General features: G+C 44.5%; 1 protein-coding gene across 5 annotated transcripts in view; it reads right to left on the bottom strand.

Moving 5' to 3' along the window:
• SHQ1 (SHQ1, H/ACA ribonucleoprotein assembly factor) overlaps positions 1-18781 on the bottom strand; it is a 205090-nt gene that overhangs the window by 153570 nt on the left and 32739 nt on the right. For all 5 annotated transcript variants that reach the window (XM_080677011.1, XM_080677010.1, XM_080677009.1 and 2 more), the window contains one exon: positions 3267-3379. In XM_080677011.1, coding sequence (XP_080533137.1) covers positions 3267-3379 — 113 coding nt within the window. The remainder of the gene's footprint in view (positions 1-3266; positions 3380-18781) is intronic.

Below are 18781 nucleotides of genomic sequence, written 5' to 3'. Positions count from 1 at the left end.
ATAAAGCCTGGGCAAGGATCACAAACAGAAAGAAAATTAAAGACCAATATCTCTGATGAATACAGATGCAAAAGTCCTAAACAAAATACTAGCAGAGGCACAAGGATGTTTCAGCATACACAAATAGATCCATGTAATGCACATTAACAAAATAAAAGATAAAAATCATATGCACATATCAACAGATAGTGAAAAAGCAATTGACAAGATACAACATCCATTCATGATTCAAACACTCAATAAAAGAGTATATGTATAGAAGGAAATTACCTACACATAATGAAGGCCATCAATGACAAACCCTCAGCTAATATTATACTCAATGGTGAAACAATGAAAGCTTGTTCTTTAAGGTCAAGAACAAGACAAAAATGTCCATTGCCATCACTGTTATTCAAAATCCTATATAATAAAAGGTTAATATGATAAGTGTCTGGTTGACTGGTAGGCTATTCAACCAATCAAAGCGTAATATGCTAATGATATGCTAAGGCAGGGGTCCTCAAACTTTTTAAACAGGGGGCCAGTTCACTGTCCCTCAGACCATTGGAGGGCCGGAATATAGTTTAAAAAACAAACTATGAACAAATTCCTATGCACACTGTGGGCCCGGGACAAGTCAGCTGCTAAGCAAGACAGGCAGCGGCACCTGGCGGGCTGGATAAATGTCCTCGGTGGGCCGCATGTGGCCCGCGGGCCATAGTTTGAGGACCCCTGTGCTAAGGCCACTCAACCGCTCACTATGACATTCACTGACCACCAAGGGGCAGTCGACCACTCGCTATGATGTGCACTATCCACCAGGAGAAGATGCTTTGACCAGTAGGTGAGCTTGCTGCTGAGGTCCGGATGATCGGGACTGAGCGAGACAGGCCGGAAGTGCCATGGAGCCCTCCCGCTGTCCCTGCCCAGGTGGACAACTTCCCACATTCCTCCCCAGCCCCGATCGTGCACCAATGGGGTTCCACGGCCTGGCCTGTGTCCTCTCACAATCCGGGACCCTTCGGAGGATGTTGGACTGCCAGTTTCGGCCCAATCCCCACAGGCCAGGCCTAGGGACCCCACCAGTGCACAAATCTGTGCACCAGGCTAGATTCACCCCTATCACTGCAGGCCAGACCAAGGGACCTTGGGCCTCTAGTCTTTATATATAAAAGCCTAAGTGACCGAACGACCGGTCAACCGGTCACTATGATGTGCATTGACCACCAGGGGGCAGACACTCAACACAAAAGCTGCCCCCTGGTGGTCAGTGTGCTACCACAGTGGGAGTGCCACTCAGTTGACAAATGAGAGCCAGACACAGGGTTCACAGCTAGCCACTGCAGCCCAGAGACTGCAGCAGAGCAGAAGGGAGCCTACCAAGTGGTGGCGGCAGCAGGTGCAACAGGGCCGGGATGAACAGGAGTGGCAAGTGGTATTTGACAGCCAGTTTCAGCCCAATCCCCGCAGGCTACACAAAGGTAGCCCACTTGTGCAGGAATCCGTGTACCAGGCCTCTAATATGCATATAAGATCTTTGGTTAATCTATTTCTATCCTCTCTCCTCTCCCTTTCCCTCTGAGATTCATCAGTCTGTTCCATGTTTCCATGCCTATACACTGAGTGTCTGCCCCATGGTGGTCAGTGTGCATCATAGCTACCGGTCGAACGGTCGCTTAGGCATATATATATATATATATATATATATATATATATACACACACACACACACACACACACACACACACACACACACTACAGGCCTGGTGCACGAAATTCGTGCATTGGGGTGTGTGTCCCTCAGCCCAGCCTGCACCCTCTCCAATCTGGGACCACTCAAGGGATGTCCGATTGCCCGTTTAGGCCCGATCCTACCGGGATCGGGCCTAAACAGGCAGTCAGACATCCCTCTCACAATCCAGGACTGCTGGCTCCCAACTGCTCGCTTGCCTGCCTGCCTGATTGCCCCTAACCACTTCTGCCTGCCAGTCTGATCACCCCTTAACCACTCCCCTGCCAGCCTGATCGACACCTAACTGCTCCCCTGCCAGTCCAATTGACCCTAACTGCCGTCCCCTGCCAGCCTGGTCGCCCCCAACCGCCGTCCCCTGCTGGCCGGGTCACCCCTAACTGCCCTCCCCTGCCAACCTGGTCACCTCTAACTGCCCTCCCCTGCCGGCCTGGTCACCCCTAATTGCCCTCCCTTACCAGCCTGGTTGCCCCTAACTGCCCTCCCCTTCAGGCCTGGTCGCCCCCAACTGCCCTACCCTGCAGGCCTGGGTCCCCCTCCAACTGCCCTCCCTTGCAGGCCTGGTCGCCCCAACTGCCCTCTCCTGCCTGCCCAGTCACCTCTAACTGCCCTCTCTTGCCAACCTGGTTGCCCCAATTGTCCTCCCCTGCAGGCCTGGTCCCTCCCAACTTCCCTCCCCTGCAGGCCTGGTCATCCCCAACTGTCCTCCCATGCTGGCCTAGTCGCCTCCAACTGCCCACCCCTGCTGGCCTGGTCACCTCCAACTGCCCACCCTGCTGGCCTGGTCACCTCCAACTGCCCTCCTCTGCCAGCCCGGTTGCCCCTAACTGCCCGCCCGTGCTGGTCTCATCGCCCACAACTGCCCTCCCCTGCTGGCCATCTTGTGGTGGCCATCTTATGTCCACATGGGGGCAGCCATGGTGTGTGTTGGAGTGACACTCAATTTGCATATTACCCTTTTATTATATAGACTTAGATAAGGCCCTTGGGCAAATTTAAGCCTCATAGAGATGCACTATGGTTAAAGACATAATTAAAGCAGGTAGGGAATAAAATGCAACAAAACTTACAACTAGACTTTATTTATACCCTACTATAAAAAGTAATTATTTATTAATTTGAAACTAGATACTGGTGCTAGTAGATGAAAGTGTTAGGAAAACCCTGGATCAGCCATGAAATGCAGTAAATGTAGATTTAAATTCATAAAGACCATTAATCATAACAAAAAGCCTACTTTAAAAAGTGCAAATATGTTCTGATTCAGTGTTCTATTTTTAAGCCTGGAGAGAAAAACCTCAAAGAAGCATGTTTGATGAGTTCTCTGCTAGAATGAACTTCTAAGAAGCAACATTCTACAAACATCACAAAGGTTTTTACAATGGTAAGTTAATTCAGATGTCAATTAAGGCTTTGAGCCTTCGCTAATTTCCAGAAGCCAAAAAGCACATACCTAACATAGTTAAAAAGACACTCAAAGTTTATAAACAAATGTCAAGTAAATTATTTAACACTCAAAAAACGCAATACTCACAGATAATGATCAGGATCAAATTTGGCCAGCTCAGCAGCCAGGCGTTTCTGTCTGCGTTCAGCTGCAGGAGTAAAATCTGGATCCTTAATATCGATGACATCACTGAATTCATCCTAAGGACACCAAGAAAGAATAATTTCTATCTCTTATTTTAGCACTGGCAAGTCTAATTTTGCACAAATTGTCAAAATACAGGAAGAATGTAATTGATCAGTAAGCCATGATACTACCTGTAACATTCTGATTCAAATCCAGCAAATGTTTGTTAAACACCTACTACTTGCCAAGCAAAAATTATTTGACTTAATCCTTACAACAAGCTTTTAAAGATACATCAAGGCTATATAAGCTTCAAATAAAAAAAAAAACAGAATACAACAAAGCCCTGTAAGCTGGCAGAACACTTAATTCTCCATTATTCCCCATTTACTCTTAGAGATCTGAAAGTTTTATTACGAACAACTATAATAATAAAAGCGTAACATGCTACTTAGACTGGACATCCTTCCAGACGACCTTCTAGACGAAGGCGGGGCTAAGAAGGAAGCACAGGTCCCAGGTGCCTGCCAGGAGCCACAGAAAAGCCCAAGTCCCGGGGGCCAGCCGGTTGTTGGAGGGAAGGCCCGTTTCCGGGTGCCTGCTGGAAGCCGGAGCGAAGCCTAGGTCCCGGGTGCCTGACGGCAGCTGGAGGGAAGTCTGAGTCCCGAGTGCTAGAGGGAAGGTGGTGCAGGCAGCTGGGGGAAGGAAGTTCTACGCTTGCACGAATTTCTTGCATTGGGCCTCTCGTCCTATATAATAAAAGGCTAATATGCAAATCGACCGAATGGCGGAAAAACCGATCGCTATGACACGCACTGACCACCAGGGGCCAGACGCTCAATGAAGGAGCTGCCCTCTGGTGGTCAGTGTGCTCCCACAGGGGGAGCACTGCTCAGCCAGAGCCAGAATCACAGGTGGCAAGCGCAGCAGCAGTGGTGAGAGCCTTTCCCACCTCTGTGGCAGTGCTAAGGATGTCCAACTAATGGCTTAGGTCCACTCCCCGAGCCTAAGCCGTCAGTTGGACATCCCCCGAGGGCTCTCGGACTGCGAGAGGGCACAGGCTGAGCTGAGAAATGCCCCCAAGTGCACAAATTCTGTGTACCAGACTTCTAGTCTATTTTAAAAAGGCTAATATGCTAAGTGTCCAACCGGTCGCTATGATGCACACTGACCATCAGGGGGCAGACGCTCAACACAGGAGCTGTCGTGACACACACTGGCACCGGGAAACTGGCTCCCAAAAAGCAACACTTAGCTTCCCCCAAGTGGGACACAGGCCCCACCACCATCCCAGAGCAACAGCTCACCAAACCACAGCCAATGCCAGGAATCCATGATGTAAAATGTGGTCCACAGCCCAGAAACAGTCGCTGTGGGCGCCGAGTAATGACATCAAGTAACAACGCCTGGCTTCCTCTACCTACCGACTACACTACTTGCCGTTTCTTCAGCCAAGGAACATGACTTGCTTTATAGCCAGGTGCAAACATTTCACACTTTAACCAAATGTCTGTGAAGTGTTTTCCCGTGCCTCATCTCATTTGATCCTCACAGAAGTCCTTGAGTAGGTAGATAGGAGACTCAGTAGAATCCTATTTTATTTTCATTAGCCGGAAAACGGAGATTTAGAAAATTTAGAAACTTGACCCCACTGAAAAGAAGAAATGGTGGACCTTGAAAATGACTTTGGGTTTTCTCACTACCCAGAATATAGTCAAACACGGCTGCAGTTAAATATTTCACCCTTTGTTCTCCCTGTGTGATCTATAATAATGTGTTGATATTTACTGCTATGTTTCTGACAATTACCTGAAAGGGAAGTTGGGGTGCTTCACGGGGCTGGAAAAAGTTTACCTAAATCAGAAAGCATGTCTAATTAAGCAAGTTTATCTATATATATATAAAAGCATAAGCAGAGACCGGAACCGGAACGACTGGTCGACCAGTCGCTATGACTGACGCACATTGATCACCAGGGGGCATACCACAATGCAGGAGCTGCCCCCAGAGTTCAGTTGCTTCCACATCCAACCTCTTGCGCCCGGCTGGCCGGAGGCATCAATTCCTTCCGCCCCCAGCCTGCCGACTGTCACCTCCTCTCCCGACCCTGCTGGGGCCTTTGACCCCAGGCTGGGATGGGTAACCAGGGGTAGGTGGTGGCGGATGCAGCCCCTTTCCCGGGGGCCAAGGACCAGCTTCCTCCTTGGGGCTGACGGCCAACCTCCTTCACCCTGTCTCTTCCCCCAGCCGGCAGGCCCTGACTGGCCTGGACCTCATCAGCCCTGATCGCTGGCCAGGCCTAGGGACCCCACCCATGCATGAATTCATGCACTACTGCTCTAGTTCTATATATATAAAAGGCTAAGTTGACTCACACATGCGCAATACATGTAAAGCTCTCACTGGCACCAATCACATGTGTGTGTTTCAATCTGTCATTGTTGATTGTGAATTTAGTGGATAGTTCTATTATATAAGGGCGAATAGCGATATTAAAATATTTCTTCTAATTAATTGACTTTCAATGTGCATGAATCTGTGCACCATGCCACTTGTCTACATATATAAAAGGATCATATGCTAACTGTCCATCTGATGGGTAGCTATGACACAAACTGACCACCAGGGGGCAGATGCTCAACACAGGAGCTGCAAGCTGCAGTGACTTGGCAGTGGTGGTTCTCGGGTGACGCACTCCGAAACCAGAAAGGAGGGAGCCAGATTCCTCACGGGGCCACGCGATACCACCTTGGCTATGGGTTATGTTGTTGCTGGGGCACTGTTGGTTTACTGCCCAGTACGACAGCACCTTTACAGAGTGCCCTCTCGCACTATGGAATCCCTCTCGAGGGATGACAGAGAGCCGATTTCAGCCCAATCCCCACAGACCAGGCCGAGGAACTCCACCTGCTGAACGGACCCTGCTCACTCCACAGTCCCCCTTCAAGCCACGGCACCGCCCCAGGTGCGGCCCGCTGGGGAAGGACTGCAGGAGGTTTCCAGCACGTCTCACCCAATGCCGCCCCCCGGGCCACCTTACCTTCTAATTAATTTCCTTTCAATGTGCACAACTGGGTCACTACTGTTGAAATAAATTTATAGACTCAAGATGAAAGTGTTCCTATCTCAGGTGTCATGTAAACTAATCAAAACTTAGGTGATAACTTTCGTGTCCCTGTAAGTGCTCTGCTTGACCAGAATGCAGTATATTCCCTCAGCCAGCCAAACCCCAAACACCAAACCCACTCTGCACTTTACTTACTTTCTTATTCCTTCTAGCCCAAAACAAGGTTGACTATGGGGCCCTTGCTAATCGGATATATTTTATTTTTCTCTTCTTTGTTCTTGATTCTTTCTTCTATAATAGCTTCTTCCCTTCCATCCTATTTTGCAGTTCTCCAAATGAATTGTCCACTTCAGGAAGCATTAATGTTGTTTGTATCACCTACATAATCATCTTTATTTTTGTTTTATTTTTTTAAATAAATCTTTATTGTTCAGATTATTACAAGTGTTTCTCTTTCCCCCTCCCCATAGCTCCCCTCCACCTGATTCTCCACCCCACCCCATGCCCTTACACCCTGCCACTGTCTTCATCCATAGGTGTAAGATTTTTGTCCAATCTCTTCCCGCACACCTCACACCCCCTTCCCCCTGAGAATTGTCAGTCCACTCCCTTTCTATGTCCCTGATTCTATTATATTCACCAGTCCATTCTGTTCTTCAGATTTTTTTTTAATATATTTTATTGGTTTTTTACAGAAAGGAAGGGAGAGGGATAGAAAGCTAGAAACACTGATGAGAGAGAAACATCAATCACCTGCCTCCTGCACACTCCCCACTGGGGATGTGCCCGAAACCAAGGTACATGCCCTTGACCAGAATCGAACCCGGGACCCTTCAGTCTGCAGACCGACCCTCTACCCACGGAGCCAAACCGGTTAGGGCTATTCTTCAGACTTTTTTATTATCTTGATTTTTACATTCACTTGTTGGTAGGTATGTATTTGATGTCATTTTGTTGTTCATGATTTTTATCTTTATCTTTTTGTTCTTCCTCTTCAGCATTTCATGTAATCCTGGTTTGGTGGTGATGAACTCCTTTAGCTTTTTCTTGTCTGTGAAGCTCTTTATCTGACCTTCAACTCTGAATGATAGATTTGCTGGGTAGATTAATCTTGGTTGTAGGTTCTTGCTGTTCATCACTTTGAATATTTCTTGCCACTCCCTTCTGGCCTGCATAGTTTCTGATGAGAAATCAGCTGACAGTCATATGGGTACTCCCATGTAGGTAACTAACCGTTTTTCTCTTGCTGCTTTCAAGATTCTCTCTTTGTATTTTGCCCTTGGCATTTTAATTATGATGTGTCTTGGTGTGGTCCTCTTTGGATTCCTCTTGTATGGGGTTCTGTGCACTTCCTGAACTTGTAAGTCTATTTCTTTCACCAGGTAGGGCAATTTTTCTGTCATTATTTCTTCTAATAGGTTTTCAATATTTTGCTCTCTCTCTTCTTCTGGCACCCCAAAAATTCGGATGTTGGTACGCTTAAAATTGTCTCAGAGGCTCCTTACACTATCTTCATATTTTTGGATTCTTTTTTTTGTTTTTCTGGTTGGGTGTTTTTAATTTCCTCATATTTCAGATCTTTGGTTTGATTCTTGGGGTACGATGATCTACAATTGAGTTTCTGTATATTCTTTATTTTAGACAGTGTATGCTTAATTTCTGACTGGTCCTTTTCCATTTTTTTGGCATTCTCATTAAGATCCTTAAAGGTCTCACTAAGTTCCTCAGCAGTTTTTAGAAGATTCTTGAGTAACCTTATAAATATGGTTCTGAACTCTATGTCCTCCAGTAGTTTGCTTTCCTCCATTTCTTTCATTCGTGACATGTTTCTTTGTCTCCGCATTTTGCTGCTTCCCTGTGTTGATGGAATGGCTTTGTGGGTAGGTGACTTATAGGGGCCAGTAGCTCAGCCTCCCAATCACCTGAGGTGGACGCTCTTGGTACACCCCTTTGTGGGCTGAGTGCAAAGTCTTGGTGTAGTTTAGCCTTGATTGCTGTTGGTACACTGGGAGGAATTGACCTCCAGGCCAACTGGCTGTGAGGACCCGCTGTGTCTATAGTGGAAGAACTGCTGCGCTGGAGACACGCATATGGTGCAGGACTTGTTTCAGTGGGGCTTTGGTGCTCACTGAGTCTGCCTCTTGAATGTGTCACTTATGGATGTGAGGAGTTGAAATCTGGTGTCTCACACTGACCACTAGGTACACTGGCTTCTGGATCTCCAATGGGGTGCAGGTCAGCTACTGTCTGAGGCCACCCAGCAGGAGCTACAGCGAGAACTACAGTTTTCTATTCTTTCCTTGGGGTTTGGAGGTTTTGGAGCTGTCTGAGCCGGGCTGCAAGTTAGCTAGGTTAAGCTGCAATAGGGCAGGCCATTCATATGCTAAAGCCGCTGCTTGGAGCTTGGGTGGGTTTGTAGGTTGTGCAGGGCGGGGTCTCACGGCGTCACTAGGCTAGGGCGTGGCAAACAGCGATAGTTGCCAGTAAGCTGGCTATGCGTCTCCAACCGCGTCCCCACGTCCTGCGCCCCAGTGCAGTAAACAATTATTCCTACGCGCAGCCCTGCAAGCAAGCCACCCTCACTTTCCAAACCGATGGCAGAGAGTCCAGCTTCTCCTCATAGGATTTGGGTCCCCCGCGTCTCCCCAGGAACTGAGTTTGGAGTAATCGGGAGCTTGTCTCCCTTCGGGTTGAAAAAAGCAGCGCTCCCAGTCGCCTGTTGCCAGCCTGATTTGCGCGCCTCTATACCTCAGCTTTTCAGCGCTTGTGCACGTCTCAATGCTCTTTTCTTTTTCCTTCTAGTTGTAGAACTTCCACTCAGCCAGCTTTCCCGTGGTTCTGGGTGATAGACGTTTTGTCTTTTAGTTATAGTTTTGAAATTGTTGTGCGAGGCAGCAGATTAGGTGTTTACCTATGCCGCCATCTTGGATCCTCCTCCATCATCTTTATTTTTTAACAGACAGAATGATTTGAACATCAGTCATTTATACACAGACTTTCTTTCATTTCTGCCTTTGGTCTAGCTAAGCTGGTCTCAAGGAGCACTATATAAAACACACAGAACTATACATTCTACTTTATTAGCACATTGAAGAAATTTTAAGAGCAATTTACATGGATATGACTTTCTACTTGAAAAGCTAAATATTTAATCTAAGTAATATTCAACTTTACTGTAACCATCTTCTCCTAGATGTATATATATTTATATGTAGCATGTTACCTTAAGCAAATCCTACAGAAAACAGGTATATTGGGAAAATTGCCTTATGTTCTTTTTTATTCTAGTCAGAATTATGAAGTAAAGAAACTTAATACCACACAAAATGTTTCTAAAACTATACCTTTATTTTTTCTTCAACGTCCCATTTCTAATACCAACCCCAAGTGAGAAGTATGGAAATTAGAAAGAGCTTAAAGAATATTAACTGAAAAGAAATAAAGATAAATCATTTGGGAGAGAGATGTACAGCAAACTATTAAATCAGACTCTGTAAGTGGAATGACAGGTTAGTGCCTACCAATCAGGCTTTAAGTCCATTATGGTAATGCAAAATTCCCTACAATGAAATGAGCTATGCTGAAATAGCCAGGGAAAAACTAGGGTACACACTCCCCACCTAATCAAAATTTCTGAATAAAAAATGTGCTCCTCCCTACCACCATACGTTGAGCTGAAGTAGTATTAACATATAATCTAAGCACAATCTAATACAAGATAAGGAGCCAGAGACCTTTTTGGAAGTTGCAGCCAGAACATCCTAATACTTCTAAAGAAACATTCAGAGCAAAAAGGAGATATCTGGCCATTCCCAAACTTACAGAAATGTGTATTCCAAAGTTCTTTTGCAATTTACTTTTTGGAAACTTAGAATGTATTTTCCTATACAAATACCATTATAAATAGTTAGATTCTAAGGGCAACCCATAAATGTCTTCAACTCATAATAAACTAAACAGAATACTCACGACAAATCCTAGCTAATAAAAGAGTAATATGCAAATTAACCATCACTCCACTACACAAGCCACTCCCACCAGCCAATCTGGAGCGAGTATGCAAGATGGCTGCCCCCATGTGGTCAAAGATGGCTGCCCCCATCTGGACACAAGATGGCCAGCAGGGGAGAGCAGTTGTGGGAGATCAGGCCAGCAGGGGAGGGCAGTTGGGAGAGACCAGGCCTGCAAGGGAGGGCAGTTGGGGGCAATCAAGCCCGCAGGGAAGGGCAGTGAGGGGTGACCAGGCCGGCAGAGGAGGGAAGTTGGGGGTGACCGGGCCTGCAGGAAAGGTCAGTTTGGGGAGACCCAGGCCTGCAGGGGAGAGCAGTTAGGGGCAAACAGGCTGGCAGGGGAGCAGTTATGCATCAATCAGGCTGGTATGGGAGTGGTTAGGGGTGATCAGGCTGGCAGGCAGTAGCAGTTAGGGGAAATCAGGAAGGCAGGCAGGTGAGCAGTTGGGAGCCAGCAGTCCTGGATTGTGAGAGGGATGTCCGACTGCCAGTTTAGGCACAATCCCGGCAGGGTAGTCAGACGTCCCTCAAGGGGTCCCAGATTGGAGAGGGTGCAGGCTGGGCTGAGGGACACACACCCCCGTGCATGAATTTCATGCACCGGGCCTCTAATTGTTTAATAAGCACTCAGCAATGTTTCATGGGAAAATACTTTCGAAGTTCCAGTTTAATCCAACAGAAAAATCTCTTCCCCAGTAATGCAACCTAGACTCAACCTTCCTTGTCCGCTAAAAATTAGCTCCTCCAGCCATAGAGCTGGAAAGGGCGATGCTGTAGGGCTTGGAGGAGTCAAGTTATACTCTACCTGCAGGACTTACCTCAGCTAGATGAATACCAAGAGAGTCATTTCCTGCCCGTGGACCCCAAGTCCCTCTCCCTAGCACCCTTAAGTCACTGCTTTCTTTCGTTCTAGCCCCAAGAAGTTCCCTTAACATTCACGCACATACACACACAAACACAATCTCAAAGCAACATGATGAAGTAGAAAAACATGACTTTGAAGTCAGACAAACCTGTATTTTTTTTATTTATTTAAGTACTAGAGGCCTGATGCACAAAATTCGTGCAAGGGGCTCAGCTCCAGCCGCCGCAGCAGCTGCCTCTGCCTTGGCCCCCACTGCCCCGGCTTCATCCAGAAGGTCATCCGGTCTAATTAGCATATCATGCATTTATTATTATAGACTAGAGGCCTGGTGCATAAAATTTGTGCAAGATTCGGCCTTCCCACACCTGCCGGCTTCCCTCTGACACGGGGAAAAGGGGTTTCCCTCTGGCCGCTGGAAGGCACCTGGGAACCGGACTTTCCTTGTAGCACTGGCTTCCTCCAGGACGTCCCCTGCACCTTTGTCCCAAAGGAAGGACATCCGGGAGGACGTCTGGCCTAATTAGTGTATCACGCTTTTATTATTATAGATAGTTCGTATACAATGTTATATTATTGGTTATATTAGTTTCAGGTATACTATACAGTGATTTCATATTTTTTTATCTTACAATGTAATCATCCCACTATTTCTAGTAATTATCTGTCACTAAGCAAACTTAAATAGTATTATTGACTACATTACCCCTCACCTTTTCATCCATCTCCTCACCCTTTCCTCTCTAGTAACCATCTCCTTGGTATCTGTCTACATGAATCAAACAACAAATACCATATAGTTTCACTTATATGTGGAATCTGAAAATAAAAAACAGAGGATTAAAAATGGCGATGGAGTAAGTGGAAGCTACACTGACATTCTCCCAGGATCAAACTGGAAATACAACTGAAATGCAGAAAAACAATCCTGACAAATCAACTGAGGACTAGCTGGAGAGAACCCTAATAACCAAGGACAGAAAGTGGAGACCTCACAGAGACTGGTAGGAAGTGTGGAGACAAGAAAGGGGTAGCTGGGCTCCCACAGACAGCAACTGAAGTTCCAGAGGGATATCTCAGCTATGTGGGGATTCCCACTGAGAACTCTGGGATCTCATCCCCAGGCTGGGTTCCCCAGCAGAGAGCACCAGAACTCAGAGGGCTACCCAAATAACATCTGGCTGTGAAATCAACAGGGCTGCTTTCAGGGAGAGAGGGCAGGAAATGCAGGCACCCTCTTAAAGGGCCAATGCACAAAATCTCATATGTAGCCACTAACCCGGGGCTCCAGCAGAGGGAAGGCAGAGTGCACTGCAGCCATGTGAGGGGAGTCCACAGTTGGGGGTTCTGGGTTTGCAGCACTGAGGGCAGCCACCCCAGTTTCCTGCGCTGAGTCATTCCCTCAAGCAGCAGCGATCTTTTGTCCGAAGATCTTCGCAGTCCAGGTGGTTTTTCACTGGGGGAAAGGCAATTATCCTATGCTGTTGGAAGACCTCTTCCCCACCCTGTGGTTTATAGCCTGAGCACAATCAAGGCTGAAAACACTCAGAGTTCAAGATAGAGGTGGATCTCTGGAGGCTTTTGAGTGTTTTCCTGATCTCCTTCTGGACCCTGGGCTAGGAAGGCAGACCCTGATACACATCCTAGTCCTTTCCAAAGGCACCCAGCCCCAGCAGAGGAGACACAGGCTGTGTATTGCTGATAGCTCCAAAGAGGGGACTGAGGGCCAGTCACAAACAGCACATGACATTGTCCTGCACAAGACATTAGAAGTCCTAGCACAGTGGTTCTCAACCTTTCTAATGCCGCGACACTTTAATACAGTTCCTCATGTTGTGGTGACCCCCAACCATAAAATTATTTTCGTTGCTACTTCGTAACTGTAATTTTGCTACTGTTAATGAATCGTAATGTAAATATCTGTGTTTTCCGATGGTCTTAGGCACTACAGCAGTGGTTCTCAACCTGTAGGTCGCAACCCACAGGTTGAGAACCGCTGGCAGGGTCACCTACAACCATCAGAAAACAGAGGTGTTTACATTACGATTCATAACAGTAGCAAAATTACAGTTACGAAGTAGCAACAAAAATAATTTTATGGTTGGGGGTCACCACAACATGAGGAACTGTATTACAGGGTCGTGGCATTAGAAAGGTTGAGAACCACTGTATAGCAGATCTACATACTACATAGACACAAACACAAAAACAGCCAAAATGGGAAGATAAAAAGCAAGGCCCAGATGAAAGAACAAGAGAATTATAAGAAGAGATAAGTGAAACGGAGATAAAAAATTTATCTGATATAGAGTTCAGAATTATGGTGGCAAATATGCTCAACAGCATGAGAAAAGACATAGTAACTATGCAAAAAGAACAGTCAAAAATAAAGAATGACATAGCACTAATAAAGAACACAGTGGAAAGAATACACAGCAGATTGGGAGAAGCTGAGGATCAGATGAGTGAATTAGAAGACAAAGTGGGGCAAACTCCCTCAAAAAAACAAAAACAAAAACAATTAAAAAATAGTACAGCTTAAGGGATCTGTAAGACAACATGAAACAGAACAATATTCACCTAAGAGGAGTACCAGAAACAGAAAAAATGAGCAAGTGATAGAGAACATGTTTGTAGAAGTAATGGCAGAAAACTTCCCTTACCTGGTGAAGGAAAAAGTCATACAAGTTCAGGAGGGACAGAGAGTCCCAAGCAAGAAGAAACTAAACATGCCCACACCCAGATACATCATAATTAAAATACCAAAAGTTAAAGACAAAGAGAGAGTCTTAAAGGCAGCAAGAGAAAAGCAATTTGTTATCTATAAAGGAGCTCCCATAAGGCTCTCAGCTGATTTCTCAACAGAAACTCCATAGGCCAGAAGGGAATGAATGGCATGAATTACTCAAGTTAATGAAAAGCAAGGATCTGAAACCAAGATTACTATATCCACAAAGGTTATATTTCAAAATAGATGTTGAAAAAAACAGCTTCCATGACAAAAAAGGCTAAATGAGTATATGACCACCAAGCCTGCATTACAAGAAATGGTAAGGGATTGCTGTAACGAGAAGAAGAGGAGAGAGAGCGAGAGAAACAAAGGCATACAGAATTAAAATGGCAATAAAATAAGTACCTTTCAATAATAACCCTAAATGTAAATTGATTAATGCTCCAATCAAAAGATATAGGGTACCTGAATGGATAAAGAAAACATGATCCAGGAGAAAAAGAAATGGCGGCGGAATAGATGACCGTGTCCCAAGCCTTGTCCCGAAGCAGAAAGAAAGTGCAGCTGAGGGTCGCACGGGGAGTGTTTGGTGGAGAGTTAAGGAACAGCTATACTCCAAGAGAAGGTAGGGGACTACTGGACGAGGATCCCCTGACGGGGCAGCCCCCACTGCTGCTCCGTCTCCTCCTGGAGACACCGGCTCGGATGCAGGGACCGCGCCATCTTGAAGAGGAAAGTGGAAGTTATCAGAAGCCTGAAAACCTGCAACTCGGCACCGAAGAGCTGCGAACCCCAGAACACCAGTCCCGAATTGGTGCAAACACGTGGATTCAGAGGAGCTCTAAACTCCACCACGGAGGTTCAGATTTCGCCTGGTATAAGGTGAGGTCTCGGATCCCGTCAGGACAGAAAAGCGTGTGCACCGCGGGAGCTGGATGACCAGGGGAAGTCTGGACCTAGAAGAGTCTGTGGCTGTGGAGGCTGGCATGATCCATGAATGTGGAAGGGGGTCCTCAGAGCTGCTGACAGGGGGGATCTCTAAAGGGCAACCCATTTTGATCTGGCGCAGAACAGCCTAAAAATTTTAAAAGTGTGCCGGCTGCTTGGTCACAAGGGGGAAAAAGGACTGAGCAGACTTGCACGCAGCCCCAGAGTTGGCTCACTTGCGATTTCTTCATTAAATCCTTGCTTCTGATTGCTAAGCCCAATACATAGGGTCACCCAGTTGGGGACACCCTGGGAGACTGCAGGGGCAAGCTATTTTTCTGGAACATGGGGATCAAAGTGGGGAGTGACCATTGGAGAACCAGCTCTGGGGAAGCCCACTCCCACAAACCGGTATTGAGTGCCACAGGGAAAGCAGGATCTAAGCACAGGCTAGAGAGGACCTATAGAACCAGAGGTCAATCCAGAAACACTACCACCCAGGAATAGAATCAAAAACTGACTCTTTTGTAATCACAAATAAAGGAATACAAGAAAATAAGACACACTACCTGCTTAAAAATCAGGACTGCTTACAACACTGAGGAGCAGTGGAACGCAGGAAACTGCAATACTGTCCTGACTGGAAAAAAAGGCGTGCCAAAGAAAACAACAGAGGAAGTGAATGACCTTCACTACTGAACATTTTTTTTACTTTTAATTTTTTATTTTATCTTTTACTTAAACTAATTTTTTTCTTTTCTCATCACTTGATTTTACCTTTTTAATTAATAAATTTTTATTTTCAATCAGTATTATTACTACTACTATTTTATCATTTTTTTTTTAAAAGTGTCATTTTATTTTCTCTTTATTTTACTTTGGGATTAGTGTTATACATTTTGATTTTCATCTTTCCTTTAGCATCATTTTACTCTCTCTCAACTCTACCTTTATGCCATCACTCTCTTGCTAACTTTTTCCCTTCTGCTGTCCTGTTTCTCTTACCCTTTTCCTGCTTTAGATTTTCCCTATTCCTTCTTTTTACCCCATTAAAATTTCACCCTACTTATATATCTAATTTCCAATCCCCTACACACCTCTCTTCTGTCTTCACTATACAAAAAATTGTTTTTCTCAATGTCCTTTTGTTATTGTTTGCTTGAATGTTGATTATATCGTTTTTTTTATGCTTCATTGTGAGATTGTTTTGCTTATTGTTTTTACTATTTTGTTTTTTTTGTTTGTTTTGTTTTTTGCTTCTGTTTTCCCTCACCTCGCTTGATGTTATCTGATGTTTGTAGTTTGTATTCATCTCCAGGTACTTGTTACTGGCATTTATTGGGATTAGTGGCTGTTCTATTGGAGTTTTATCCTCATATATATAGTTTGTTCCCCTTTTCTTTTTTATCCTTTTTCTTTTGGCTTACATTCTTTTTCCTTTTCCCAATTACATTTATGCACTCTTTTTTTTTTTTCTCTGCTTCTTTCTCTTCTATTCTATAATTTGCCTTTCTCTGGTGGTCACCTTTATTTGGGGTTATTAAAATCGTGAATACATTTCTGTCCAGTGCCTTGTGCATTGTACCTACTTGTGCTGTATTTTGTGCCTTTAAATGAACACAGGAGAGAGAGAACTAAATAACCAGACACCCGGAGAAGAGAGACCACGGGGAGACAAAGAAACAGCCCGCATATGAAAGAAAGCAGGCATCACAAGAAAGAAAGTAAATGAAATGGAGGAAAGCAACCTGCCAGAGAAAGAATTCAGAGAAATGGTCATAAGGTGGCTGAAAAGAATGGATGATAAATTCGACAATATAAGAACCAAGAGGAAATGAATAAGAACCAAGAAGAAATGAAAAATGACATCGCTGCTGTAAAGAACACAATAAAAAGCATCAAGAGTAGACTAGAAGAAGCAGAGGACCGCATCAGTGAGCTAAAAGAAAAGGTAGGAAAATATACCCAAGTAGAACAGCTTCTAAAAAAAAATGTTAAAAAGCAGGAGAGCCTAAGGGAACTTTGGCACAACACGAAACAAAACAACATCCACATAATAGGAGTTCCAGAAGGAGAGGTAACTGAGCAAGGGATAGAAAACCGGTTTGAAGGAATAATGACAGAAAACTTCCCTGATATAGGGAAGAAAAAACCCACACAAATCCAAGAAGCTCACAGAGAACCAAGCAAAATGAACCCCAAAAGCCCGACTCCAAGACACATTATAATTAAATTGGCAAACACCAACGACAAAGTAAGAATCTTAAAAGCAGACAGAGAGAGACAGAAAGTTACCTAGAAAGAAACCCCCATCAGACTAGCGACTAATTTCTCAACAGAAACTCATTAGGCCAGAAGGGAAGGGAATGAAATACACAAAATAATGCAAAGAAAGGCTCTGAATCCAAGAATACTGTACCCAGCAAGGCTATCAATCAAAACTGAAGGTGAAATCAGGACCTTCACAGACAAAAAAGAACTAAGGGGATTTATTACCACCAAACCAGCAATGCAAGAAATGCTAAAGGGTCTGCTGTAAAAAAAGAAATAGAAAGCAAAGAAGGAACACAGGGGTAAAGAATAAAAATGGCGACAAGTAAGTACCTGTCAATAATAACTTTAATTGTAAATGGATTAAATACCCCAATCAAAAGACACAGGGTAACGGATTAGAAAACACGACCCATATATCTGCTTTCTACAAGAAACACACCTCAGAAAAAAAGACACACAGAGACTGAGGGTTAAGGGATGGAAAAGGGCAAATGGAAATGAAAAAAAAAGTTGGGGTAGCAATACTTATATCTAACAAATTAGATCTCAAAGTGAAGGACATAAAAAGAGATAAGGAAGGCCACTTCATAATACTAAAGGAAGCAATCCAACAAGAAGAAATAACTCTGGTAAACATATAGGCACCCAATACAGGAGCACCCAAATACATAAAAAAAACTCGTAGAAGATATCAAGGGAGAGATTGACAGCAATACAATCATAGTAGGAGACTTTAATACCCCACTATCACCATTGGACAAATACTCTAAACAAAAAATCAGCAAAGAAACGTCAATCCTAAATGACTCACTAGACAAGATGGACTTAATTGACACCTTCAGAACATTTCACCCCAAAGCCACAGAATATACATTCTTCTCAAGTGCACATGGGTCATTTTCAAAGACAGACCATATGTTGGGACATAGGCAAAGTCTCTTCAAATTCAAGAAGATAGAAATCATATCAAGCATCTTCTCAGATCACAGTGGCATAAAACTGGAAATCAACTACAATAAAACTATCCAAAGAAATCAAACACATGGAGAATAAACAGCATGCTATTAAACAATGACTGGGTTACCAGACAGATCAAGGAAGAAATAAAAAAACATCATGGCAACAAAGACAATGAAAACACAACAATCCAAAATCTATGGGACACAGTGAAAGCAGTCTTGAGAGGGAAGTTCATAGTGCTACAAGCCTACAGCAGAAAAGCAAGAGACAATGGTAATAAATTACCTAACCCTACAACTCAAAGAATTAGAAAGAGAGCAACAAGAAAAGCCCAGTGTAAGCAGAAGGAAGGAAATAATAAAAATGAGAGCAGAGATAAACGACAATGAGACAAAAAAAAACAATACAAAAGATCAACAAAACCAAGAGCTGGTTCTGTGAAATGATAAACAAGATTGATGAACTTCTAGCCAGGCTCACCAAGAAGCAAAGAGAGAGGAACCAAATAAACACAATCAGAAATGAAAGAGGTGAAATAACAACAGACCCCACCGAAATACAAACGATTGTTAAAAAGTACTGTGAACAACTCTATTCCAACAAACTGGACAACCTGTAGGAAATGGACATATTCCTAGAAAAATA

The sequence above is a fragment of the Plecotus auritus genome, assembly GCF_963455305.1.
Source record: "Plecotus auritus genome assembly, chromosome: 6".
In the NCBI taxonomy this organism is placed as follows: Eukaryota; Metazoa; Chordata; class Mammalia; order Chiroptera; family Vespertilionidae; genus Plecotus; species Plecotus auritus.
This window is presented reverse-complemented; position numbering and strand designations above follow the sequence as displayed.